Source organism: Alosa sapidissima, chromosome 5 (genome assembly GCF_018492685.1).
Source record: "Alosa sapidissima isolate fAloSap1 chromosome 5, fAloSap1.pri, whole genome shotgun sequence".
In the NCBI taxonomy this organism is placed as follows: domain Eukaryota; kingdom Metazoa; phylum Chordata; class Actinopteri; order Clupeiformes; family Clupeidae; genus Alosa; species Alosa sapidissima.
In genome coordinates, this window is record NC_055961.1 from 27,181,528 (window position 1) to 27,207,746 (window position 26,219).

A 26,219-nucleotide genomic window follows, 5' to 3' on the forward strand; every position below is an offset into this window, starting at 1 on the left:
CAACATCTGTACCATATTCAGGACCAAGTGCCCACGTTTAATTTCCAGGTCCCTCCCCATCTCTCTCCCACTTGCTTCCTGTCATTTTGAGGATTATTTCATACAATACAGTTAAAAGTCAATCAGCAGCCTTATCACAAAGATATTTTGCTCTAAACACTTCCTAAAAACTATTCACTAGCCAACAACAGTCAAAGTAAGAGATAAGATACAGTATGATTAAGATGAAAGACGCTAATTGATAAGGATATCCATTAGATTAGCCATTAGAATGGACTACTCAGTGGTTTCTTAAAATTCAAAATTGTTTATCACAGACCAGACATTTTTAAAAACTGTATGTGGTGTTTTTCTGAATTTATATTTGATAAATGTAAAAAATGTAATTTGCATCTACAGAAAATAATTGTTAAAATAATTCGAGTCTAAATAAAACAAAAAGGGGTAAACAAACTGAATGATGTCTGTTGTTCGATAACGTGGAGAGGCGACCAATCGGTATCCACACACTGTCCAGCCATAGGCCACTCTGGTTTGTTCAGGTAGGAGGATATGTCCAAGTCAAGTGATTGGTCTGTGATAAATCCCTTTAAAAGCGCAGATTTCACAAGATATACTCACTTCCAAACTGAGGAAAAGTGTTGGCAGCTGGCCTGGTACATCCATTTTTTGTTATTTTTGGCACGGGTATAAATATTGTCTAACACTTTTATATTCTCTACATTTTTTATATTTTTGTTTGTCGCTGTTATATTGCAGTGTTTATTTTGATGACTGAACGAATATGTGGAGGTGTTAATTTAGACGGCACCTTCTAGCCTACGCCCCTTTCCAGAAGGACTTAAATGTGAGCGCGGTGGACTTGTGCTTCGCAGTCAAAGCCAGTGAAGAAGGGGATGCTGTAGAGAGAACCAACCTCAGGCAGCAGTTGTCTGTACTTGACATTTTCTACCCTAGTTCGTACAGTTGCAGTTTCCTGCCCCAAGATGAAGACCATACTTGCTGCATACTCCGGAGTCCTGCGAGGTGAGTGCATGGGCATGGGCAACAGTGAAGAAATGCGTAGGATTAAGGTTAACACATTTTTCCCGAGATCTACTTAGGCGCTGAGTTGTAGGCTACATAAATCTTGAACCTGTTTATTAAAATAAATAAATGTATTTTATTCTACCTTTGATAGAATGTCAGCGTCTTTAAGCCAATAAGTCATTGCATTTCTGTCGAAGCCTTTGTGACATAACGCGCTGGTATCATGTTAAAAATGTTAATGGTGACAACGACGATTGTGGTTTGCTTCAAAACACACTTGTCACCAAGGTATTGGATTTAAAATTATGTTGAATTTAATACTTGAATGGCAGCTGGAACAAATTAGGCCTGCTTAATGTGATAATAATGCATTATTTGATTTATTTGGTGAGTTGCCCATATAGAATAACAGTTTAGGTGATGTAGCCTAGGCTATATAGATTGCAGTCATTAGGCTACTGATGCTTATGTAAATCGCTTTGCACAATGAGAGATCCCGGACAGTTAGCTCTCAAAGTGTCTTCGGTGTTATTTTCAGCCTGTTAAATGTGGGCTTAAAGTGATTAGGTGATTTACAGTTCCCAGATATTGTCCAGTGCTTAGTGGCTCTCAAAGGTTGTGTGATTCCCTGAGTGAGGTTGTCTCTGGTACAGCATGTGTCATTGTGTGCTCACATAGCCGTCTGATCTTCAGTGGTACTTTGGACGCGTTTTATGGACTATGCTGCGGAGCCGAACATGGTGTTGGTGAGTGGGTCCTGTAGTGTAGTGTCACAGAGCCATAGCAGCTGGATCTAACGGGCCAGAGCTGTTATCTGATAAGCAGGGTCGTGCACGGTGTTATTTCTTTGAGTACACATGGCTTATCCATTATGACTGAGGAGCATAGGCCTACCTGTGCTTATGTTGTTTAGAGATGGAGGTGGGACAGGTGCCTCATGGGTAAAAGGGGGAGAGGGGGTGGGGGTGGTGGGGTTGGCATGTTAGTTGTCTTGGGTCAGGGTGACTGTATGTTGGCACATATTCTGGACTTACTGTGCACGTGCCTGCAGAGAAGAGCAGATGTTAGAGCTAGACAGCTGTGGATAGTGAATGTGATTACATGTCATATGAAGCCTCCTAGCCTGAGCCTCCCACTCTTATCACATCCGTTAAATCCCCAAATAATTGTGAAAGACTTCATCATGACTTTTACTAGATAAATGTAGTAGTGTTTGAAGTCTTTGCTGTTGGACTTCAGTTTCTACATCACTTCACAGAAGTGATAATGTTCAGACTAATGACAACAGCCTTGCTAACATGGCATATTCATGATAGCAACATGTCTTAAGGTGAACATATTACGCACACTGCAGGAGATGTCTTGAGCTCTAAGTCACCTCCTCCCCATGCCCCTGTTCATGTGCTAGGCACCGGATCCAGCATCCTCTCCTCTCTTAAAGACCTGCCTGCGACTCCTTGGCTGTCCCGATCCAAGATGGAGAAACAGCTCCAGATGATCTCTGTTCTCCAGTGGATCCTATCCTTCCTTGCCATGGGTAAGTGTGTATAGTACAAATTGAAATTAATATTTATAAACTGTAAAAAAAGACAAGCACACTCAACATAACCCAGTCAAGTCTCATTAGTTTTCCCAACATGTCTAGTTTAATGAACTTCAGATGTTGGGAAAGCTTAACTTGGGTTATATTGAGTATACTGTTTTTCTTTTACAATGTATGACAGAACCACATGTGGCCAGTCTTTACCATCACCACTAGCCACACACTCCTGACAGTAAACTTCTATTAAAGCACACATGTACAGTCTAATTACAGTGCTTGTATCTCCCATCTTTTAAACCATAGTCTCTTGTTTATGTCTACCAAATAGTATTAGAAAATCATTAAACAAAGCATAATAATAAAGTGTTTATTTATTATTGATGATACAGTTGACAGCATGCTATACTGTAAGGACATTGCTGGTTAGTAAACCTCATGCTATATGTATCTCCTCGCCCCTGTTACTCATGGGCTCTCTGAATATTTAACACTCTGTAAAGCGCCTTGAGACATATGTAATGTTTTGGCGCTCTATAAGTGAAATTAAATTGAAATGGAAATTTATAATGAAATGTGACGGGTTGCTGTGTGCCTCCATACAGGTGCAGCCTGCACTGCGCTCCTCGTCTACCTGTTCTGCACAGACCTCTGGGTGATCGCCGCCATGTACTTTGCTTGGCTCATATTTGACTGGAATACACCAAAAGAAGGCAAGTTGCAGCACATTTACTCCACACCATCTTCCTAATCTTCCTATCTCCTCAACAGTTCTAAAGAGAGAACTGTTTCAATGCTTATCATTTCACACAGAGTTTTTTGTATGCTGGTAGATACTACTTATGTGTTCTGATGTGTTTGTAATGGGTGGGGTTGGGAATATATATTACCTGGTATATGTTACATGTATTGCCATCTTGCTAATTGTACTGTGCCATTGGGATTGCTTAGGAGGCCGCAGGTCGTCCTGGGTGAGGAACTGGGCTATGTGGACATACTTCAGGGACTACTTCCCCATCAGAGTGAGTACCATTACTACTCTATGTCTAATGTGCCAGGGATTATTTAGTGGAAAAGGTAAAACAAAGATCAAATGCAGGGTTCATGTGGAGTTAACTTTGGGGTATGATGCTACAACATGGTTTTGGAAACTTTATCACAACTGAAGCTGATCTTCCACAAAATATAAGCACCTTGTATATATTTTACATAAATCAAATTAGTTTATGATTCATAATTAGTCATGTTGATTCTGACATATCAGACATATTCACAGTGGTTCAAAGGGTGGCGATAACATGTTGTTATCTGTCTTGTTAACAACAAGACAGTGATTAATGTGAGGTTTTGACTTCATTGAATACCTTGATCCCATTAGCCATGTATTAGATAGGATGGAGTACTGCTGATAATCACCACAAAAGACTTTGCTCAAACAGATAGTGACAGACTCATGAGTGCATTTCATGTTCCATATCTCTGCCTTTTCCCTGTGAAGCAGAAGTCGCGTCTGCCATTACGTCCTAATACAAGCACATCAGGGGAACTTTGATCAGAATCAATACCACACAACAAGATTTACCATTCATATCTCTGCTAATTCTTCAGTCTTTAAGACAATGGTTTACTGCAAAAATGTCCAGGTTTTCTCTCTCTTTCTGAGATTATTGAGGAAAAACATTAAACTGAAACCTAGAACACTGTGAACCAAACTATCAAACAATCCAGTGAGGCAGTAGTTGTTTACTTATCCTTGGATGGGAGACAGATACCCTTTTGCTCCAGGGGAGACACCACTGATTGAATAATGACAGCTTATCTATCTTTTGTGAAAGATGATCATCAACTTAGTGTGTGTTCTCACTTCAAAACCACAATCCAATTGCTGCATACGGTCCCAGGCCGTCAGATGGTGTAATGCACTGAGCGGAAGATATTACACATTTGATTTAGTGAAAGCTATCACACTGTGGCCAGCGATATGGGCCAGGTATACAGACCTTTTACATGTAATGTCATAATCTTTTTGTCCTTGAAAATCATTGTGACAGGGCTATCTCTACATCAGCTCGTATCTATATGGTTCCATGATGGCTCTATGTTGTGATTCAGCTCTCAAGTGCCTGATGTTGCTCTTGGGTGCTCCTTGTTGGTGCCCCCCCCAATCCCAATTCTTCCCCACCTTTCTTATGCAGCCCTTGCCCCCCCCCAATTAATGCACAAATAGGCTGACACCAGACATAATTTCACTGCATTTCTTACTTCCAGTAACTATATGCATGTGACAATAAACTTCCTTATATCCTTATATATATCCTTATATTATTGTGTAATTTACTGCCTTGAGAGTCTGTAGGCCTACAGATGCTTAGCGATCAGTCTGAACCAAAGATTCTAGAACAGAGCTCTGTTCTACAGTAGAATCTTTGGTCTGAACCACCTAGTCCTCCATTATGACATTGTTCTGTTGCCGTGCAACCAAGTTTCTGTTAGCCGTTGACTGCAATCTCTTTTCAGATAGTGTCCCTGTTGTGGTCCTCTGATACTCTACTACTGTAATTAAATAATTAATTCAAGTGTTGCATTATAAGCATTTCTACTTTTTTGACCTCTTTTAAATTGTGAGATTATTCTCATTGCAAGCGCATTGTAGTAAATGATATAGAAGAAAGCACTACAAATAAGATTTTGACAATTCTTGGTTGTTACGGTCAGATGGGTGTTGTGAGACATTGCTGAACATCTCCCACTGAATGAATCACCTTCCTGTCCAGTCCCTACCCCCCACCCCCCCCCCCACCCCCCCGCCTCATCTGCCCAGTAACTTAGTGACAGTAGCCATCCAAGCTTTCTAATCCACTAATGTCCTTATGTAATGTTCTTGTTTGAGAAGCTCCTGCAGTTTCGCGATTATTTGCACAATGAAGCAACCTCCTCCTACGATCTGTGTGTACTCTTTCAGTTTCTCCCAAGAGAGAGAGAGAGAGAGAGAGAGGGGGGGGGGGGGACATTGCTGATTAGTAAACCTCAACGTATACCCTTACACGATGTGGTTGTTCTCACACTTTCATTTATCAACTAGAGAAAGTTGATAAAAAGGCGAATCTATTCTCCGTAGCTTACGAGCGAAAAAATGCCTGGAACTGCATGGTTGATAAATTTGAGGACACTGGGGCGGTTAATTGCCTGCTGTTTTATGACTGTAGGTCAAGATTGTATCAGCGTTGAGTTGCTGACTCTGTCCCAGTTCCTGGAAAATGGGTCTTTTGCAGACACTGAGGTTTATCCACAGATGTAGTGGCCACAAAGCCTCCTAATGAGATTAAGCCGACTGTTGTTTACCCTCCTCAAGTAGACCCCATCATACTCGAAACAACTTGGCAAACAGACCTTAATGCGTTTTTCAAATCTTCATGGCCTTTCCTTTTCCTAACAAAGTTTTATGGTTTATGGACAGCTTTGTTGGAGCATTGTCAACTCCACAAATTGTCCACAATTGTTTTTGCACCTTTGTTTTTGCACCATATAATGTAAGATAATATGATTTAGTGGAAAGTATATTGTTGTCTGAAAACACATATGACAGTTCAATTGTGGTAATTTGATTGTGTACCGTAATCTCCCAACTATTAGCCGAAGTTTATACATTGATTTTACAAAATTTCTTCAGCTATGAGGTTAATAAATGGGGGCAGTTAATATTAATTTGTTTTTGTTTTTTTAACTTGCATAAAACACTGTCCTGCGGTTTATATACAATGCAGCTAATACACAGGAAATTATTGTATTTTCTATTGTGTTGTCTCAAAAGTGCCCTTGGATCTTAATCTCAGTCGACAAATTATCAAACCTAATCTAACCAGTCTGCCTGTCTGTCTGTTCTCCCAGCTCATTAAGACTCACGACCTTCTGCCCAGCCGTAACTACATCTTCGGCTACCACCCCCATGGCATATTCTGCTTTGGTGCCTTCTGCAACTTTGGGACTGAGGCTACGGGATTCTCCAAGAAATTCCCAAAAATCAAGCCCTCATTGGCCACACTGGCTGGGAATTTCCGGATGCCAGTTCTACGGGACTATCTCATGTCTGGAGGTGAATTAAATTTCTATGCCTCCTTCGTCCTCTGCACTATGTGCAGATCTTGAAACGGATATCCGACCCTTCGGGTGATTTAGATTCGATGCTTACATGTGGACATTATGTGTGAACGACACCGACACAGCTGAACAGAATCTCTGCATGGTTGAACACGCACATGAACAGAATCTCCGCATGTTCTTTGCTTTGTTCAGACCTGAGCTCATTTATATAAATAATGTCCGTCCGAAATACTAAGAGGGGAGAAGTGTAAGAGCCGTCGAAGTTTAGAGTTCCAAATGAAGGGTTTGGTTCCAAAACACTATCTCCATTTTTAAAAACAATAAAACCCATGTTATTTGATTGAGCACAGATCAATCAAATAACAATAGCCAATTACAGTTCTACTGAAAGTACTTGGAAAACAAAATGTAAAAAAAAAAATATTTATGAAAATTCATTAAAATGGAGGATATAGTGTTTTGGAACCAAACTCTTCAAATGTCGGGATATGCTGTTCAGATATACGGCCCAACCGCTTGATATCCCTGTTACAGACAAATAGGTTTCATTTTATGGTATAAAGAAAACACTGTTGGTGAGTGTCTGTTATTAAGGTGATTCCCTCAGAGTCAGGTTATCTCTCTGGAGAAGATTCAATTGAGTGTGTTCTTTCCCGTAACACAAACACCTATACAGTCCTGCTGATAAAAGTGCTTGTTATCGACAGACAGACTCCACAAAGGACCTCTGAGCTTTGTCCTCTCGTCCAGATAGAGGCTGTGTGCAGATCTGTATGTGCTGATGTTGATATTGTAGTATGACAGATTTCGAAATCTGTGCTGTTTACATATGGAGGGCTGTGGAGGTTACTTGCTTTGTGTGTTTTCCTTTGGGCCCCGTAGCTTTAATTTGTGTCTGGATTGCCTTTTTATCTAGGCTCACACAAAAATATTTTTTTTACAAAATAGTTTTTTTTATATACATTTCTGTTCCGACTTGTGTTTGTGTGAATAAATCTTTTAATGTAACCTTTTTTTGAGAATATTTAAACACTTAAATCATATCCATTTGTACCCCCCTCCCTCTCTCTGTGTGTTTCTCAGGCATTTGCCCAGTGAATCGCAATTCCATTGATTACTTGCTGTCACGGAGTGGAACTGGCAATGCTGTGGTCATCGTTGTTGGCGGTGCAGCGGAATCACTTGACTGTGCCCCAGGGAAGAATTCTGTCACACTCAAAAGCCGCAAAGGCTTCATAAAGCTGGCTCTTCAGCAAGGGTAAGGGTAACAGCAGGCTGCAAACTGGCCACAGCTCTTTCTGTAAAAATGAACTGAAGTGAGATGGCCCAAGTGGATGCAAAATTTACATTGATGTTATTGCAACTGTATCAGTTATTAGTAATTAGTCAGTGATTTGGTAGATTTTAGGTATTTGGCTGAATTTTTTGACAAAAAAGTGTTTGTAACTGAACAATACTGTATGTGGTAGAAAATACTCACATATCGCTAAGTAGACAAACACGTGTGGCATACAATCAGGACAAAGATCAGACAAGGATACAAGGATACAAGGATACAAGGAAGTTTATTGTCACATGCATATAGTTACTGGAAGTAAGAAATGCAGTGAAATTATGTCTGGTGTCAGCCTATTTGTGCATTTATGTGGGGGGAGGGGCGGGGGGGTAAAAAGTGCAGTAGAAGAGGGGTTTAGTAGATTAAGTGGCAAGGGCTGCATAAAAAAGGTGGGGGAGGATTGGGATTGGGGGGGGGGGGGGGGGGCACCAACAAGGAGCACCCAAGAGCAACAGGGGCAAGGAAAAACTCCCTTACTAAGGAAGAAACCTTGGGCAGATCCACGGCTCAAGGGGCTAACCCAACTGCCAGGGGTCTTGGTATGTGTGTTGGGGGATGACAGGGGAGATGGGATAGTGTGCTGTGTATGTGGGGAGAGGGCAGTGTGCAATATGTGTGTTGGAGAAGCTTCCTGATGAAATAATGTGCTGTGTATGTAGGGGAGAGGAGGGGGGGGGGCAGTGTACTGCAAGTATGGTAAAGGGACTTACTATTGCAAGCAGAGTACTGTATGTATGTGTGTACAGTGCAGTGCACATATGTGTGTATGTACAGTGAAGATGTGTGTGTGGGCGGGAGGGGAGTGGAGCAGTGACTGTGTGTGTGTGTAGTGTGTGTGTGGGTAGGTGGGGGCAGTGTGCTGTAAGTATGTAGAGGATGTGTGTTGGAGAAGATCCTGAAGACAATGAAGTGTATGTGGGGGGGGGGGGGGGGCAGTGTGCAGCAAGTATGTAGAGGAGGCTTACTGTAGCAGGCAGTGTGCTGTATGTATGTGAGGTGATGACAGTGATGATGTAAGTGTGTGTGTTTTTTGTGTGTGTGTTGGGGATGGGGGTGGGGGTTGGGTTGTGGGCAGAAGGCTAGGCAATCAAGGACATGGGTAGATGGAGGAGAAATCCAAAAATAATAAAAAAAAAAGTTTTATGGAGATGTGCAAAAGTTGGAGAAAGTCAGATGTGTGTGTGTGTGTGTGTGTGTGTTTTGACGTGTGATGAAATAAGAAAATAAATAAAAGGTCTGTAGCATAGGGAGAGGGATGTAAAAGTGCTAAAAGTCTTGAGTCATGAGTGCTGAGGAGTGAATGAGTGCAAAGTCAGTATAGTGTGAGTTCAGAGTTGGGAAATGTTTGAGAGTGCTGAGGAGTGAATGTGTGCAAAGTCAGTATAGTGTGAGTTCAGAGTTCGGATGGCCTGGGGATAAAAACTTCTCCTGAGTCTCTCAGTTCTGGCTTTGTGACTACATAGGCGTCTTCTTGATTTCAGCGGTAGGAATAATCCATTGTTAGGATGAGAAGAGTCCTTCAGAATCTTTTGGGCTCTTAGGAGTACTCTTCTGGAATAGATCTTGTAGAGCAGGGAGTTGAGTTCTTATAGTACGTTCAGCTGAGTGCACTACTCTCTGCAGAGTACTACAATCTCTAACTGTGGAGTTCCCATACCAGGTGATGATGCTACCAGTTAGAACACTCTCAACCGCTGAAGTGTAGAAGGCCTTCATGATGGATGTAGAAACTTTGAATTTCCTTAGCTGACGAAGGAAGTAGAGTCGTTGTCTGGACTTCTTCAGAACATATTGAGTGTTAACAGTCCATGTTAAGTCTTCAGTAATGTGGACACCAAGGTATTTAAAACTTGTGACTCTCTTTACAGGTTGCCCGGTGATCATTAGTGGGGTGTAACTGTAGTTCTGCTGCTGCCTTCTGTAATCCACTACCATTTCCTTGGTTTTATTGATATTCAGTGTCAAGCTGTAAGATTGACACCACTGTGCCACCTCATCAACCTGATCCAAGTAGAACTGTTCATTGTTGTTACTAATCAGGCCCAAGATCACTGTGTCATCTGCAAACTTGATGATGGAGGTATGACTACTGTTGGCTTTGCAGTCATGTGTGTAGATGTTGTACAGCAGTGGACTCAAAACACAGCCTTGGGGAGCACCAGTGCTGATGGTTAATGAGTCAGATGTCAGACCCCCCACTCTAACCACTTGTGAACGGTTGGTGAGGAAGTCAAATATCCAGTGACACAGGGTGGTGTTCAGTCCTAAGGCCTTCATCTTTGTGACCAAGGTGAGAGGTACTATCGTGTTGAATGCTGAACTAAAGTCAATGAACAGCATCCTCACATAATTCCCATTCCCCTCCTCCAGGTGAGTTAAGGTGGTGTGCATGAGGTTTGAGATGGCATCCTCTGTAGACCTGTTGGCTCTGTAAGCAAATTGGAGGGGGTCGAAGGAGGCAGGGAGGGATGAGCAGATAATGTTTTTCACAAGCTTCTCGAAGCACTTCATCACTGTAGACGTCAGGGCTACTGGGCGGTAGTCATTCAGACATGATGGACTTTTGTTTTTCGGTACTGGAACAATAACAGACTGCTTGAGGCAAGTAGGAACTGTCTCTTGAGCCAATGATGTGTTAAAGATATAAGTGAACACAGGAGCTAACTGAGCAGCGCAGGATTTCAAAACCCTGTTAGAAATTCCATCTGGTCCAGCAGCTTTTCTACAATTAACCCTCCTAAAGGCATTGCTCACAACGACCTCATAGACACAGAAAGGTGCATCCTCAATTTCTTCACATGCTGCAGCTAGTGCAAGATAGTCTGTGTTTTTCATGTCAAAGCGAGCATAAAAAGCATTAAGTTCATCAGGGAGGGCTTTACTCACATTCATCACTTTCTTTTAAAGCCAGTGATGGTTCGGAGTCCTTTCCACACTCGTGCTGGATCACCCTCCAAGAAATCAGCTTCAACTCTGTCTCTATAGCGCCACTTAGCATCTTTAATAGCTCTACGTAAACTATAAGATGCTGCTTTGTAATCCGTCATATCCCCTGAAATAAGCCCAGCATTATAAGTCATGGTGCGTGTCTTTAATGCCGTTCTCACTTCTCTATCCACCCATGGCTTCTGGTTAGGGAAGCTTCGGATCTTTACAGTTGGGATGATGGAATCAGTTAGCATATTGATGTAACTCAATGATACTTCCGTAAACTCATTGATGTCAGCAGAGTTCGGCTTGAACATCTCCTAGTCAACGTTGCTAAGGGCGTCCTGTAGCCTGGCTTCCGATTGGTCAGTCCAGCGCTTGACCTCCTTCGTCACTGGGGGGAGCATCTGACTTCTTTGTTTGGCAGTAGGAAAACAGTGGCATGATCTGATTTTCCGAAAGCTGGTAGAGACTTAGCTTTGCAACTGTTCTTGAGCTGTGTGTAGCAGTGATCCAGTGTGTTGTCATCACGTGTAGGGAAGTGAATGTGTTGAATAAATTCAGGCATGGACCGGTTCAGATGTACTTGATTGAAATCACCGGCCACAATAAGCGCAGCTTCAGGGTGCGTGTGTTGTTGTCTATTTAACACTTCAGCAATTCTGAAACCGCAGCATCTGTGTTGGCTTGTGGAGAAATGTAGACAGCGTTGAATATTACCGAAGTAAACTCATGGGGCAGGTAGAAGGGTCGACAGGCGATCGCTAGATGTTCTAGATGAGGCGAGCAGGACTTTGAGAGAACGGTGACATTTCTAGGATCACACCACTTGCTGTTCGTCATGATGCAAACACCGCCACCTTTCTTTCGATTTTCCAGATTCCTCAGTCCTGTCAGAGCGAGCAGCAGAGAAAAACTCCACCGGAGTGATGGCACAGTCCGGTACAAGTTCAGTTAGCCATGTCTCAGTAAAGCATAGAATGTTACAGTCCCTGATGTCTCTTTGAAACTGTATCCTCGCTCTTAGTTCATCCATCTTGTTCACAAGAGACTGGACATTGGCTAGGAGAATGCTAGGCAGTGGAGGCCTATGAGCTCTATTCCTCAATCTGTTACGGGCCCCAGCTCGTTTTCCTCGGTGTTTTTTCCTTCTGCGCTGTTAATCACGTGTCATAACCTAGGCAGGGCATCTGTAAACATTTGCGTTGGTGCTTTGGAGGGAACACTGTGGGCTGGGTGTTGTTGTTTATCAACTGATCTCAGGGTAAGAGTTGCAGTATAATGTAGATCAGGTCAGCACCCAATCATCCCCTCTGGTCTTATTTGACCTGTTATATTGTGCTTTTAGAGGTTTAGGGGGATATCAGACTTAACACTAAGCCACTGCATACGTGCCATGTGAGCCATGGAACCGTGTAACAATGAGTACAGTGCCTCCTAAAATTCCGAGGCCAATGGAAAGGTTTAAAAGATCAACAATGTGGAAGAATGACTTATTTTCTTAGGAATGCAAGGTCAATAACATCGAATAGTGCATTTGTATGCTTGCCAAAATGACCCACAGACATAGTTAGACATTTTGTTATCTTTTTGTGGAAATAATGATAATGATTCACTATATGATAAATAAATATATTTTTACAAATGTTTGAGAAATGTATGCAGTGCAACATAACATACATAACAAACATATCAAAGCCCTCTTGATTAGAATTTGTAATTAGAAATGTCTGTCTTCTGTAGGGCAGACCTGGTGCCGGTGTATTCCTTTGGGGAAAATGAGGTGTACAAACAGGTGATCTTTGAGGAGGGCTCATGGTGGCGGTTCGCCCAGAAGAGGCTGCAGAAGTTGGTGGGCTTCGCTCCCTGCGTCTTCCATGGCTGTGGCCTCTTCTCCTCAGATTCTGTGGGCCTGGTGCCCTACTGCAAACCCATCACCACCGTAGGTAAGTACCCGAGTATGTATACCTCTAAAAGGAAAGTAGATTCAAACTGACATACCAGTGGCATGGCATGCGGAAAACATCCGATGAAGCCAAATGAGACAAGACATGTTTTTTATATAACATCAATGTAAAGTACTACTGACATTTGAGACAGCGACACGCGATTTACATTCATAAAGCCTAATTGTACTGTGTAGACTTGTTGCATCACTGAAATGTTACAGTTGACAGTTCACATCACGGAAACAGTTTTGAGTGTCTGATAGGGGTGTGAGGAAAATAATTCACTGTGGTCAAACAATGTGTATTGTAGGGTCTGTCATCATTAGACTACTATTGCTATCTGTAAACATCACTGGCATTGCAGTGCTTGTGGGCATAGTACTGACATTGTCTTTGAATGTTGAATTTGTCCTTCACCAGTGGGAGAGCCCATCACTGTGCCAAAGTTTGAGGAGCCCAGTCAGGACGTTGTGGACTTGTACCATGCCATGTACATCAAGTCTCTCAAGAATCTCTTTGACAAGTACAAGACTCGGTTTGGGCTGAAGGAGAGTGACTCGCTGCTTATCCAATGAGAGCGAGGAGGAGACGTCACCTCACAATCCAGCTGACCCTGACCAGTGGCCTCTGCTGCCGTGCCGACCAGCCCTCCCTCCCCTCCGCACCCCACCAAAGTGCTTTATATGGAGAGTATGATCTTGTGAAAATGCAATAGAAAAGTATGCAAGTGTGAAGACATAAGCCTCTGTCGCCCCGTTGTCAAGGTGAAATGTCAGTGAAGTGAAGTGCATTGACCTGTTAAACACTACTTTGGAAAAGTGCTGTTAAATAGTTTTATCCACTCTCAAATTCAGAACAGTTGACATCGATACTGAGTGGTACAGGCAACGTTTGTAATTCCCACCACTTTGCAAAATGGTACAAAAAGAATCAACAGGTGCAACAGTTTGATACAAATGTGCCATTGTACTCCCCTGCCACTAGGTGGCAATAAATAATTTGAAAAGAATAGTGATTCTTTTAAGGATAAAAAAGCTGCACTCAACAGACTTAAAGTTTTCAGTATTTCATACATTGATTATATATATATCAATATAGAGTTGTTTTTTTTAACTGCACAAGCAATGCACCGTGTTGCCTGACTATCACTTGACTATTATTTTGCCAAAGACTTCTTCAGATACACTCAGTTGCCAGTTTAGGAACACTGCTTTAGAGCTAATGCAGTTTAATATACCAGTTCCGTAGTAAATCTTAGTTTCATGGAGGTTATGATACTCAGTATTTGTTTAACTAATTTAGAGAGCTGTTGAATCAACAGTGTGCTCATTTTGGAGGCTGCAGTATGGTGCTGCAGTAATTGTATTGCACGACACACATTTCTTTTGTTTTGACCAACCCATTTCAATCAGTGAAGTTAGTCCAAATAACAGAAATATCTTTGTGTTTAATTCAATACAGTCTAACAGCACCACTAAGTACACTTTCCAAAATGATTGGACATCTGAAATGCCCTCTCAAATAGGGTTTCAACAATTATACCAACCATGAAGGGAGATTTATTATAAGACATTTATTAGACAGCATTTGTGTTTCACTACATCTACCTAATAATCTGGCAATGGAGTGTGTATGAAGTACATCATATGACCTTACTAAATAAAAACAACTACCTACCATAAATGCAAATCTGTAAAAACACAAAGTATTCTATGAACAATGAATGTGTGTTGTGCCTTTTTCTACCTGTTATGAAGCTAAAGCATAGGCCTAGCAATCCCCACTCTCACATGTCAATGTGATCCCATTTGGTCTTCTGGCTTCTCCCTCCAGTGTTTGTCTTTCCTTTTATACTCTGCTGTATTCAGTGTTTATATTGCCAACCATTTCACACCTTTTTATAAGAATTGAATGTTTCTATAACATCAAATGATTGGTGCATAGCCAGATTGACATGGGTTTCCAAAGGTGCAGTATTTGTATGATAAGCCAAGCCAACACAATACAATAAGCTGTTTGTTCCACTGGTCCTAATAAAATTGCCTCAACTAACATAGCTTCTCTGAATGCTTTGATGTGAGGACAATGTGGAGAAATTCAAATTCAAAGTTTAAATAAGATGAGTTTCATACATTTTTGCCAACATTGAAAACACAGGACTGGGCTTAGTCCAGATGACAAAAATATAATGTTGAAATACAGGTGGTTGTTTGATTTTTTTCTCTGCTTGATTGCTTTATACTTCCTGCTGAGAAAACAAGAAAAAGGTGTATGTGTCTATGGAATTCATGTGCAATAAAAACATTCATCAAGTTATGTTCCGAATGTCAAATGTACAATGTGCCTATTAAACTTTTTTAAGTTTTTTGAAAAGAAAGAGTTTTCTGAATGGGTCTGTTTTGAACTAACTATCTAACACATTCAAAAAAGACAAATTACAATAATAGGAAGTACTGTAATAGATGTTTTAAACAGTGCAAATCCAGAATTGAATCTATTAACATATTCAATTGAAGGCATGCTTCTCATGATTTGCATTAGGCATCAGATCAGTGGCAGACTGTTGTAGTCAGCATCCATCTATATATATACGTATATATACTATATGTAAGTACATATACTCTTTTGATCCTGTGAGGGAAATTGGTCTCTGCATTTATCCCAATCCGTGAATTAGTGAAACACACTCATCACACAGTGAACACACAGCGAGGTGAAGCACACACTAATCCCTGCGCAGTGAGCTGCCTGCAACAACAAAATTTAATCATAACGTCTACATAAGGTGCTACACCCATCTCCCTACCCATTCATCTTGGTTGAATACTTCACGAACCCTTCGTTCAACACATGACAAACTATATATCAGAATAAACAGCAGACCTTACCGAACACAAAGGTGTAAAGCAGTCCCCTGTACAGTAAGCCGTTCCAGAGTATTCCAGTTAAATTAAAAATGTAATCTGCAGCAAGGTCTAAATTCATGTCTCCAACTTTGGTCTTTAGGTTTCAAAATGTGTTTAAATCGTTTGTGATTTCATAATAGGCCAAATACAAAATAAATGTTACAAATATTGCCTAGATATAGGTAAATATTAAAATCAGAGGATATACAGCTGAGTAAGAGTTTGTGAAAGGAGTCTTAATGATCAAAAATGCTAAGCATGCATCTAGGTTGCATCAGTTTCTTAAAGCTGAGCTGTGCTTAAATTATTCAATACATCATTCCATAACAGGCGAAATATAAAATAAATATGAATATTAAATATAGCCTAGACATCTAAATATTAGATGATCAGATTACAGTTCTATGTAATATGTCATGTTTCATGTTTTTGTAATGTTTCATACAGTGATTCAGGTCTACTGCTGTGAATAGGCTAAATACAACTTTGATTATTTTTATAGCCTACTACTGTATAGTTAACTTTGGCCTTGGTGCCCTGACATGTGGCCTTTGTGCCCCCCACCAAATATGCCCAACTGAAGGCCAAGTGGCCTTGCCCCTAAAATGGTGAAATTCCAAGCCTGGGCCTAACTGTTGATTATTAATTGGGGTGATATTAAATCATGAATATGAAAACTGACATGTTTTTATGGTCTTGGTCTCGACTCGGTCTCGACTCCTAAAAGACTCGGTCTCGACTCGGACTTGCTTCCTCAAAGACTCGGTCTTGACTCGGACTCGACTGTACTTGAAAACCAACGGACTCGGTCTCGACCCTTCAAAGACTCGGTCTTGTCTCGGACTCGGCATAGGCGGTCTCGTCCCCATCACTAGGCCACGGCTACCCCTAAAAATCTTGGATGAGAATCTTGGACTCTCAGTCATTCATTTAGGCCTATGCAGCAAGAGGATAGTGACAACAATAATGTGTCTGGGGGTCCAGCACTGACAGGGGGCCCCCAGAGAGCCCCCCCAATTTACTATAAATAAATGATTGTCCGCCATAGGGCCCAAATTATCTAGCAGTGCCCCTGGGTCAGGTACCCTGACATGTTGCCCAAAGGTAGACTTTGCAAATAGTTTTGTAATGAAAGTGGACAATGAGCAATCTCCTGGAACATGAACAGGTTTACTATACTTCTCAAAACACACTTAAAAGGAGAGACAAAATGTGAAGCGGCAACCATCATTATCTAGGGTGTGGACCTTTTTGTAGGACCAAGAGTCTGTGTCTGCTGCTGTTTGCGTAAACTGTCATTCGGACTTGTGAATTAATTCAAGGATGTTACCCAATGTAGCCTAAGCTAATTACTGTCAGAGAGAAGAGCTAAAATAAAGTAACTTGTCAGGTCAGCTTAAGGCCAAGGTTGTGTCTGTCTGTGTGTGTGCCTATGTAAAAACGGTTTTGCTCCAATACTTTCGATGCAAAATTATATTCCATCACAATAAGTATGAGTAGCCTATCAGAGAGCTGATATTTTTTTTAATTTTGATTAGGCACTGCACCTGTGGAGATACTTCTATTCTCGACACGCCCATTGCTATCAGGCAAGTAGCCAATGTTTATCTCTGCACAGACTAAAAAATAATCTTCTGAAAAGAAAGGCCAAATTCGGAAGAAGCGTTCGTGTTGTAGCCTACTCGTTCGTGTTCTGCTCAAGAAAACTGGACGCCCGGTCCTCCTCTAACTTACCCGTGTGTTTTGAAACTAACACCTGAACACATAACACAGCAGAACAAAGCCATTTCCGAATTAACTTCCATGTACATAACATTTTATTAAATATCAGACATCAGATGAGCCCATCTTCTCACATCTTGACGGAACCTATCAGTTGTTGGTCACGCGGTCTATTATGGTCACGTTACCATTACATTTAACTGCTGACTTCCTCATTCTTGAAGGAACACATACATGAGTTCCTGTTATGGGCGGGCAGATATGATTGGCAGATACATGACCAATTTACTGACCAATTGCGTGACGATGAGAAACTAGCCCGAAGTGCTATTCGTTTATTGATGTGTCTGCGAGCCAATCGGTGGTATGATTGGGCGTGCGCAAGAGCAACGGATAATGGCCTCCTAAGCAAGTATCATTTTGTTTATGATGTCCTCCCAACTGCTGCGATAAAGCATCGATTTAGTCAATTAGACTTTTTTGACCATCTATTACAGTTTGCGTTGTGAGACTTTGTCCTGGCCCTTTATTACAAGAAACGCTTTGGTGGTGGGCATGAGCTGTTTTATTGAATGAAGCAAACGCACCTACTACCGATAGGAGGATGAGCTCCATCGCCGGTCGGGATCTTGCTGTCTCCGCCGCTTCTGTCAGTAACCCGGGAGCTTCATCTTCTCGTGCGTTGCACGTAGAGCTCACATCCCAGCAGGTAAGTGGAACGTTACGCTGGTGCACAGTTCATCGGAGTTAACACATTTGACAGAAATTAACCGTTCAGTTGTTCCGCGGTGTCACATGTCAAAACAGCAGTGCGCTCAAATAGGCCTGCAAAGCAAAGCTTGTTAGCAAGCTAACAATGCTAGAAAGCTAATTGCTAATGGGTACCTGAACCTAGTGTGAAAGCCATCATTGCTGTGAACCTGACCTATGACAATTGTATTGTCAACAAAAATTGAGGTCATTGACGGGATATGATTTGTGTCTGACATGAATGAACTTATCGGCTTCGAGAAGCACTATAGAGTATTTGACAGTGCCCTGGTCAGGTCATTGCGAAATCTGACTATGTTTTAGGTTAACGCTCGTTTACCAGTGCTCACATTATTCTGACAGGTTCAGCAGGACATTGTGGCAGAAGGCAGGTTCTTCCTGTATCACAGGCGGTATAAGAGTGTTGAATATTTGCTCGCTGCAAAATTGGGTCTTTATAGTTAATGAAATCATCAACTGTTCGTGTACTGTGACCAGCTGCTGTTTTCCAGCTGCTCACGGGCGAATACTCAGCCATGGTTTTGTGATGTATGTGTAATGTGTGGGATAGCTGTGGTCAGTGTTGAACAGCTGACCATCTGTAAAATCAAATCTGTAAAGATTATTGTATGTGGCTAACGTTACTGCCCAGTGCTGCTAAGCAGTCTTCTCTGCTTTGTCACACAACATAGTTGGCAGTTGGCACCAACATACACAATTGTCCATACAGTAAAGTACAGTGTTATTATCCTGTTTTGTTAAACTATTTTACATGCTGTCCCACATATGAATAGGCAATGACTTAAAACCAATTCCCTCCTGACACACTTATGACCTTTAACCTGACATAATGAAAAAATCGCTCCTGAGTCAGTAGCTTAGAAAATTGAGGGATCTGATTCGCACACAAGTCAAAGGGGTTGTTATGAGAAAAGCTCAGGTGACATCAGGGACAGGCCTGAATGATGTGCGTTGGTAAGAGTTTTCACTTTTCCTGTCACAGTGATGCATGCCCCTTTGGAAGAATGCCTGTTTTACAGTTTTTCAGGTGCAGTTCCTTGTGATCACTGATGCGTTTTTTTCTCCCCAGTGGCCCACACTCTGAGTGCCCTCTTCTTATAGTCAGTGAGATTAGTTTAGCGTTCTCTCTTGCTCCCGCCTGCCCCTGGGCATTTCTGTGTGCTCTGTGGTTTTTGTTTGCCTCTGTTGGTAATCCTATAGGGAATCCCATGACTTAGATTTAGGCCCTAATGCCCTGCAGTGGAGCTGCTCGTTCAGTACATGAAGAATTCTGGTCAGGTGGGAGGTTGGACGACCGCCCAGTTGCTCTGGGGTCCGCCCATGCGACTCGGCCCCGGGCCTTGCCCCGTGAGTCTGTCAGTCCAGAGCATCAGTGGTGTATGCGAGAGCTGCCTGCCTTAAGGCCTTTAAATCACAGCATCTCAAGAGCTGCTTGCACCGGAAGAGTTTCAGACATGATGAGAATACTTTGTGTTTCTTGTTTGGTCAACTTACTTTAGGAAACATTTCCTTTTCACTGTCACGCTGTCACACACAAAGGCTAGTTCAACAGTCAGCACATAGGCCTATTTCATCAAGATACGTTGTGATTAGCTGTCATATAGATGTCATTTTCTCTCTGCATGGGGACTTGTTTTTCTGTGCCAGGGCACGGCGGGCACACTATGAGCATACACTATTGTTTTGCATGCTGCAGCTGCAGTTCATTGAGGTTGGGTGACATCCTGTTTAAGCTAAGGCAACTGGTCTGCTGAAACAAACAAACAGATAGACAGACCACACACACACACATACTCACTCACTTTCACACACACACACACACACACACACTCACTCACTCACTCACACTCACAGAGAGACAGAGAGAGAGCCTAGCCAGTGCATTCCCATTTTCTCTTGTCCTTTTCAGTAGTTGTTCACTTATTCTCTCTCTCTCTCTCTCTTCTCTTCTCTTCTCTTCTCTTCCTCCCTCTCTCTCTCTCTCTCTCTCTCTCTCTCTCTCTCTCTCTCTCTCTCTCTCTCTCTGCAGAGGCGTCTGCGCCACCTGCGCAGTATTGCGGCCCGTAACATCGTCAACAGGAATGGCTCCCCGCTGCTGGACACTTGCTTCACTCTGCACCTCTGCTCGGAGGACCGCATCTCCAAAGGTCACTACACTATGCTCATTTCTCCCACTTGGTCTCAAAATGGGCGCTCGGATCACAAGCCAAGACGCATTGCTGTTTACCAAAGACATTGCTGATAACTGTTGCTCAGTTTTCAGTATTTCCTCCTGCATCAAGTCTCCTTGGTGGGGGCACATCAGAAAGCATTAGTGTTTACACTACGAAAGATTCGTTGTTAAATTCATCCTGAACCATCTTGGCAAGTGGTTTGAGTGATGGGATAGGATTACAGTGGGATTGTGGTCGTTTAACCTTTATTTAGTGCTGTTTGATTGGCCACAACACATTATGAAACCAAGGTGTGATGTTCTGGAGTACTTGCATCTGCTGCCTCACTGAGCAGTGCAGTGGATTACAGTAGGTGCAGATTTCCTGCTGATAAATGGACATCTCGCCTATTTTCATCAAAATGAATCATTCCAGTTTGTGTTGTCATGCCAAAAGAATGTTTAGGGTCAACTTTCCATTTCAACGTACCATTTCAAAAGTCAACCCAGAAAGATAGAAGCTGTTAGGCCTAATTGAATAAAGTGTACTTACACTGAGTTGAAACTTTAGTCAACAAATGTAGAGAAATCAGATTTTGTGAGCTGGAGGCTTTTAGTATATTCCCAAGGCAATACTTTACAAAAATACACACTGCGGGAACATTTGCAATATATTTTTTTACTTACTCATAGCATGCTTGGAATGCACCATGTTCATTTAACACAACATAACAGCATGATCAGTGGTGCAAATTGACTGGTGTGAAAGGGCCAAAACATACCATAAACAAACTCTGCAGTACTTTTAGCTAAAGATTGTCATGTCTTGTTTGTGCACCACTTAATCAGGAGGCATTTAGCCTGACGAGCCAGACCCACATTAAAATTTAGGGTCTGGGCACTCACCGTTCGCAGTGCTTAGTCCGAGGGGCAGGATAATCGGTTGTCTTTCAAATTCCCTCTACACGCAATAGGACAACGCTATGAGTCCCATTATTTGTTTTTATGTTATCTGTCAGTCTTCAGATTACCGGTATAGCCAGTTGTGTAAAGGCTTGGCTTTTAATGATTTAGTGTTTGGGTGTTCAAAGAAAGAGGTGAATATAACACCAACAGGGTGTAGGTAAGCCAAACAATAAACATGTGTCAGCATTAGTTAAGGTAACCATATCTCTGCCTTTGCTTTCTCTTTCAGACTTTTACAAAAGTGAAATCATCAGAGACTCTTTGGTGAGTAATGCTAACTCTATCTGTCCTGTCTTAACACCTCTTAAGAGGGATGTCTTGCATTCACTTGAGCTCTATCAGTTCACTCACAGGTATGAGACTGAATAGCTGATTGGTGAAAAATAATGGCTCTGGATAGAGACAATTACTGGTAGTGCGTTCATTGGGGAGATAGTCTACTGGCATAAAGTAAGCATGCTATGTTTGGTGCAGTTGTCCCTTAGCATTGGATGTCATGTGATTACAAAAGGACAAAGAGGTCCCTGTCATGAATGACTCTTCAGCAGAATGGAGAAGCATTCTGTCATGTTTTTGGCCTGTGCTGTATTGTACATTGTTTATTTCACCCCGACACTGCTGTGGGACCACTGAGGAAGAGCTGGTACTGTTTCTACTACAGGTAGCAGCCATGGCAGTAGTAAGAGTAGAAGTCAAAGTAATGCTGTAGTTGTGTGTGCTATGTTTGTTAGTTATTGATCAGATTGGCTCCTGGTACACTCCAGAAGATCCAGATCAGAATATCTCAATCAGATCAATTCAAATTTCCCCTGGGGATCAATAAAGCATCTATCTATCTATCTATCTATCTATCTATCTATCTATCTATCTATCTGACATCTTTTTTTAAATACACTCAAAGTTAGGCCAATACACATGGGTCTAACTTAAGTAAGGGATAATGTATCTAGAACGCCGGTCATTATTTGGAAAATAAGTCCTGACAGGGCGAACCTGACCCCGACGCGCCAGCGGAGTGGTCTTGCTTCGCCCTGAAGGGACTTATTTTCCCAATAATGACCGGCGTTCTATACATTATCCCGCTTATTATACGGCTACTTGCCAAAACAAAAATATTAAACTCCATGATATGTCTCTACATTTGCTACCACCTTACTGGTATTTGCTACCATTCCGGTGTGGCTTTTGCTGAGAAACAAATAGTTTGCAACACACGCTGAACTTGAGTCAAACGTTCTTTAGAACACAGCTGATCAACCGTCTGCCTTAACTTTTGAATGAAGATCCGTTGCCATTGACAGCAGTCATTATTCAGAGGTCCTTAGGCGACAGGTAGAACTTTGGGACATTTAAGTCAATGGAGCGTTCTACTTGCAATTCTGAAGAGCCATATAATAGGTAAGGGATAATGGACGACACGGTGGTCTGTTCACAGAAGTTAATGCACGGTTGAGGTTGTAAAACGGCCCCGACGTTCTGTGAACAGACCACCGAGTCCATTATCCCGCTTATTCCACTGTTGCCACTTGCGTTGTGTTCATTTCCTGTTACAATTTAAACGTTTTAATGGCTAAAACTTGTCTTTGTAGAACTACTTTCTTCCAACACATATCAACTAATTTCTTAACTTGCAGGACAAACTGCCGTTACTAGTTCTAAATGGATGGTTGCTACGGCCAAAGGCCAGTCGTTAGTTCTATCTCTCCCGTTGTCAAGCGGGCGTATCCCAAGATTCTGATGAACTTTAGCTTTGAAACATCGCTATTTTACCTAGCCTGCTGTCATCCATCCAGCTAAAAGCCACCTCCGTCATATGCTACAATGTTGCCATGTTCTGAACGTCTGCATTTTACAGCTCAGATGCAACGTGACAGTTCATTTAAACTTCACGAGTTCGGCGAATTAATATACAAGTGTGATACGGCCAAAAAATGGATCTTCTTCATAGGTGTGCAAATAACATACAGTTAATGGTCGTTCTAAATTACGTAGGACAATGGGAAATTCAACCAAGCAGTGGAATAATTGGCAATATCACCATTGCTACACACTGGAGGCTCTTCAATGACTCAAAAGAATATTCTGAGGGCATGGGGGGTATACACGGATGATGTTCACATGCTAACAGTACAAACAACAACAACACACACACACTGATAAATTACAAACAAACACTACAGACAATAAGATGCTACATCATCTGAAACGGATGTGTTAATGACATTATCCTTGTATGCTAGTCAAGTATGGTGTTCCTGTGTTATTCACTTCTTGATCCATTGGCCTACAAGACAGAGAAGGTGTTTCGTTTTTCAGTGAGAATTGAGTGGCTCAGATAACTGGGGAACGTAAGGGAACCTTGAGACTATTTTCAGTATTGGCTCGTCCACATGAATGCACATTTCAGTAGAGATATGTAAATAAAATCGCTTAAGCCTACTGTACTTCTGCTTTTTCTTATTTTCTCACCATTGTGGTGAATTGTGCACTGACTGTGGCTTAATTTAAGAGTTGCACTGGCTGGTGTCATATCTCTTAAACCACTCACATAGCCATCGGCTCAGTTGAGGATGTCCAGATAAGTGTGAGGCCATCTTTAGGATGATAATTTGAGCATTCTGCCTAGATGTGGCCAAATGGGTCAGAAGTTAGTATTATGCTGGTGGTCAGGCAGCCTTTAGGCTTTTCATGGTCCCTTCATTCATTGCTTTTGCTGTCTGTTTTTGACCAACTGTGTGAATCTTTGTTCACTTGTGTGACAAAAAGACAAGAAGCCTCTCTCTCCCTCTTTGGCTCTGGTCTGTGTGGGCTAATTTCCCCTCTTTTCTGGTCCCCTTCCTTTCTTTCCTGTTTTGCACTGGCATCTCTCTCTCTCTCTCTCTCTCTCTCTCTCTCTCTCTCTCTCTCTCTCTCTCTCTCTCTCTCTCTCTCTTCTCCCCTTTCCCCTCTTGCTCTCATCCATTGTCTCCCATTTCTGCCTCTTCCGCTGCTCTTCACTCCGGGTGAAGGTCGAGTGCACAGGCGAGGCAGTGTGGGTTTGCAGGAAAGCTCCCTTTACTGCAGCACTGAGTGGAGTCTGCCTGCTCCCCCCCCCCCCCTCTCTCTGTTTGTGTGTGTGCAGGGGTGTCTTGGATGAATCAGCATGTCCTGTGACCTACCTTTTCCTTTCTATCAAGTGTGTGTGTGTGTGTGTGTGTGTGTGGGTGTGTGGGGATTAAAGTGTTGTTGCACACGCAAACTCCAAAGCAATTATTTATTGTGTTTGTATTTATGTGTGTCTGTGTGTGCATTCTAGAACCCCACATGGCGGAGCCTGGACTTTGGCATGCTGCCCGACCTGCTGGACACGTCGGTGTCCTGCTTTGTGGTGCGGATCTGGGGCGGCCGAGGGGAGCATTTCCAGCTTCTCATCGAGTGGAAGGTCAACCTGGATGGACTCAGATACACTGGGCAGCAGGTAGCACAGATGCATGTGATGCGCTGAAACACATATATACACACACACACACACACACACACACACACACACACACACACACACACACACACACACACACACACACAAAAACAAAACCAATGACACAAAATATTACTTTCACAGTCTCTCTTCCAGATACGTACACAAGGTCACACATTACACACACACACACACACACACACACACACACTCACTCATCTGTTTTCAATATCAGTTGTAAAGCTAATCTCAAATTTACATTCTTTTGCACACACATCACTCAAACAAAATTTGTTATTGGGATTCCCACACTACTTAAATGTGTGTGTGTGTGTGTGTGTGTGTGTGTGTGTGGGTATCTCTTTTCTCTCTTTAGATTCGCTCCAGGAATCCAAATGAGATCATATTTGGATTAAATGATGGCTACTATGCAGCTGACTTTGATCAAAAGGTACTATGCCTATTACAGGAAGGCGCACACACACACACACACACACACACACACACACACACACACAAAAACACACACAAACATACTTGACTCGACTGTGTTTTGCCATCGGTATAACCCAAACACGCTGTCATGGCATCATTCCTTAGCTTCTAGTTGAGTTTAGACTCTCTTAGATCACTTAGTGCTATTGATTGACTTGTCTATACAGTCCTATTATAAACCTCCTGCTGAAAAAGTGCTGTGGTTATGGCTGAGTATGTGCTGAGACTGTTTAACAACGCTCTTTGGCGTGGTGGTCCTATTATTAGGGATGTCCCATATCGTGCTGTCCATGATATAGTTTACAGGTAGATTTTCTCCCCATGATACTAAGATATTAGTTGATGACCTGTTTTCATATGTGCTACAATGTGAACAACAGCTCAGGTGTAGAATGAGAGCAAGCATGGTTGAAGGCCGAGTTCAAACCTTGGTGTGGAAAAATTACTGATGATGGTTTGGATTAATTTTTACCTTTGGATCAATGTCTGTGTTTACATGGCTCTCATGTCTGTAAGCTGATGTGACTTGTGGCCAAGAAGATACTAGTCAATGGTAATCATATAAGACAAATCAGGGCTCTACAGTGCGCCCATTTCACTCGCATATGCGAGTAAAAATGATGCCGTGCGAGTGCAAAAAAATATTTAGGCGCACTGGTGCGAATGACTTCTAACCATGTCAATGTTTGTCTACAAAATACACTGCAACATCAAGAAACATTACTGGTGCAAACCATAGAATCACGTCGCGAATGCAGCATAAAAACTACACCTCCCATCAACGTTAGCAGTTTCGCGTTGTGACTCGCTAGTAGTCGCTTCTATCAAATCGAAGAGCACGCAGGAAAAAGCGGAAAGTTAGACTAG

At 42.1% G+C, this 26,219-nt stretch overlaps 2 protein-coding genes across 3 annotated transcripts in view; both read left to right on the forward strand.

Moving 5' to 3' along the window:
* Positions 1-623: 623 nt before the first annotated feature.
* Positions 624-15,260, forward strand: dgat2 (diacylglycerol O-acyltransferase 2). Its single transcript, XM_042093067.1, has 8 exons — positions 624-1,026; positions 2,438-2,566; positions 3,175-3,282; positions 3,521-3,591; positions 6,458-6,662; positions 7,754-7,928; positions 12,678-12,880; positions 13,304-15,260. Exons 1-8 carry the CDS (start codon positions 987-989, stop codon positions 13,456-13,458), a joined length of 1,086 nt encoding a protein of 361 aa, XP_041949001.1. The 5' UTR covers positions 624-986; the 3' UTR covers positions 13,459-15,260.
* A 2,617-nt stretch (positions 15,261-17,877) lies between these two features.
* Positions 17,878-26,219, forward strand: part of uvrag (UV radiation resistance associated gene) — an 87,534-nt gene continuing 79,192 nt past the window's right edge. Inside the window, exons 1-5 of one of the 2 annotated variants that reach the window (XM_042092563.1) lie at positions 17,878-18,220; positions 20,312-20,429; positions 21,630-21,664; positions 24,696-24,857; positions 25,234-25,308. In XM_042092563.1, the coding sequence (XP_041948497.1) occupies positions 18,116-18,220; positions 20,312-20,429; positions 21,630-21,664; positions 24,696-24,857; positions 25,234-25,308 (495 nt within the window). In that variant the 5' untranslated portion in view covers positions 17,878-18,115. The remainder of the gene's footprint in view (positions 18,221-20,311; positions 20,430-21,629; positions 21,665-24,695; positions 24,858-25,233; positions 25,309-26,219) is intronic. The other variant, XM_042092562.1, reaches the window with a different exon arrangement.

What these genes read in the sequence shown, in the direction of transcription:
- dgat2 (XM_042093067.1), top strand. Translation starts at nt 987, where the DNA reads ATGAAGACCATACTTGCTGCATACTCCGGAGTCCTGCGAG. An exon ending in CCTATCCTTCCTTGCCATGG is followed by an intron (nt 2,567 to 3,174) that starts GTAAGTGTGTAT and finishes GCCTCCATACAG; the next exon opens with GTGCAGCCTGCACTGCGCTC. An exon ending in CTGGAATACACCAAAAGAAG is followed by an intron (nt 3,283 to 3,520) that starts GCAAGTTGCAGC and finishes GGGATTGCTTAG; the next exon opens with GAGGCCGCAGGTCGTCCTGG.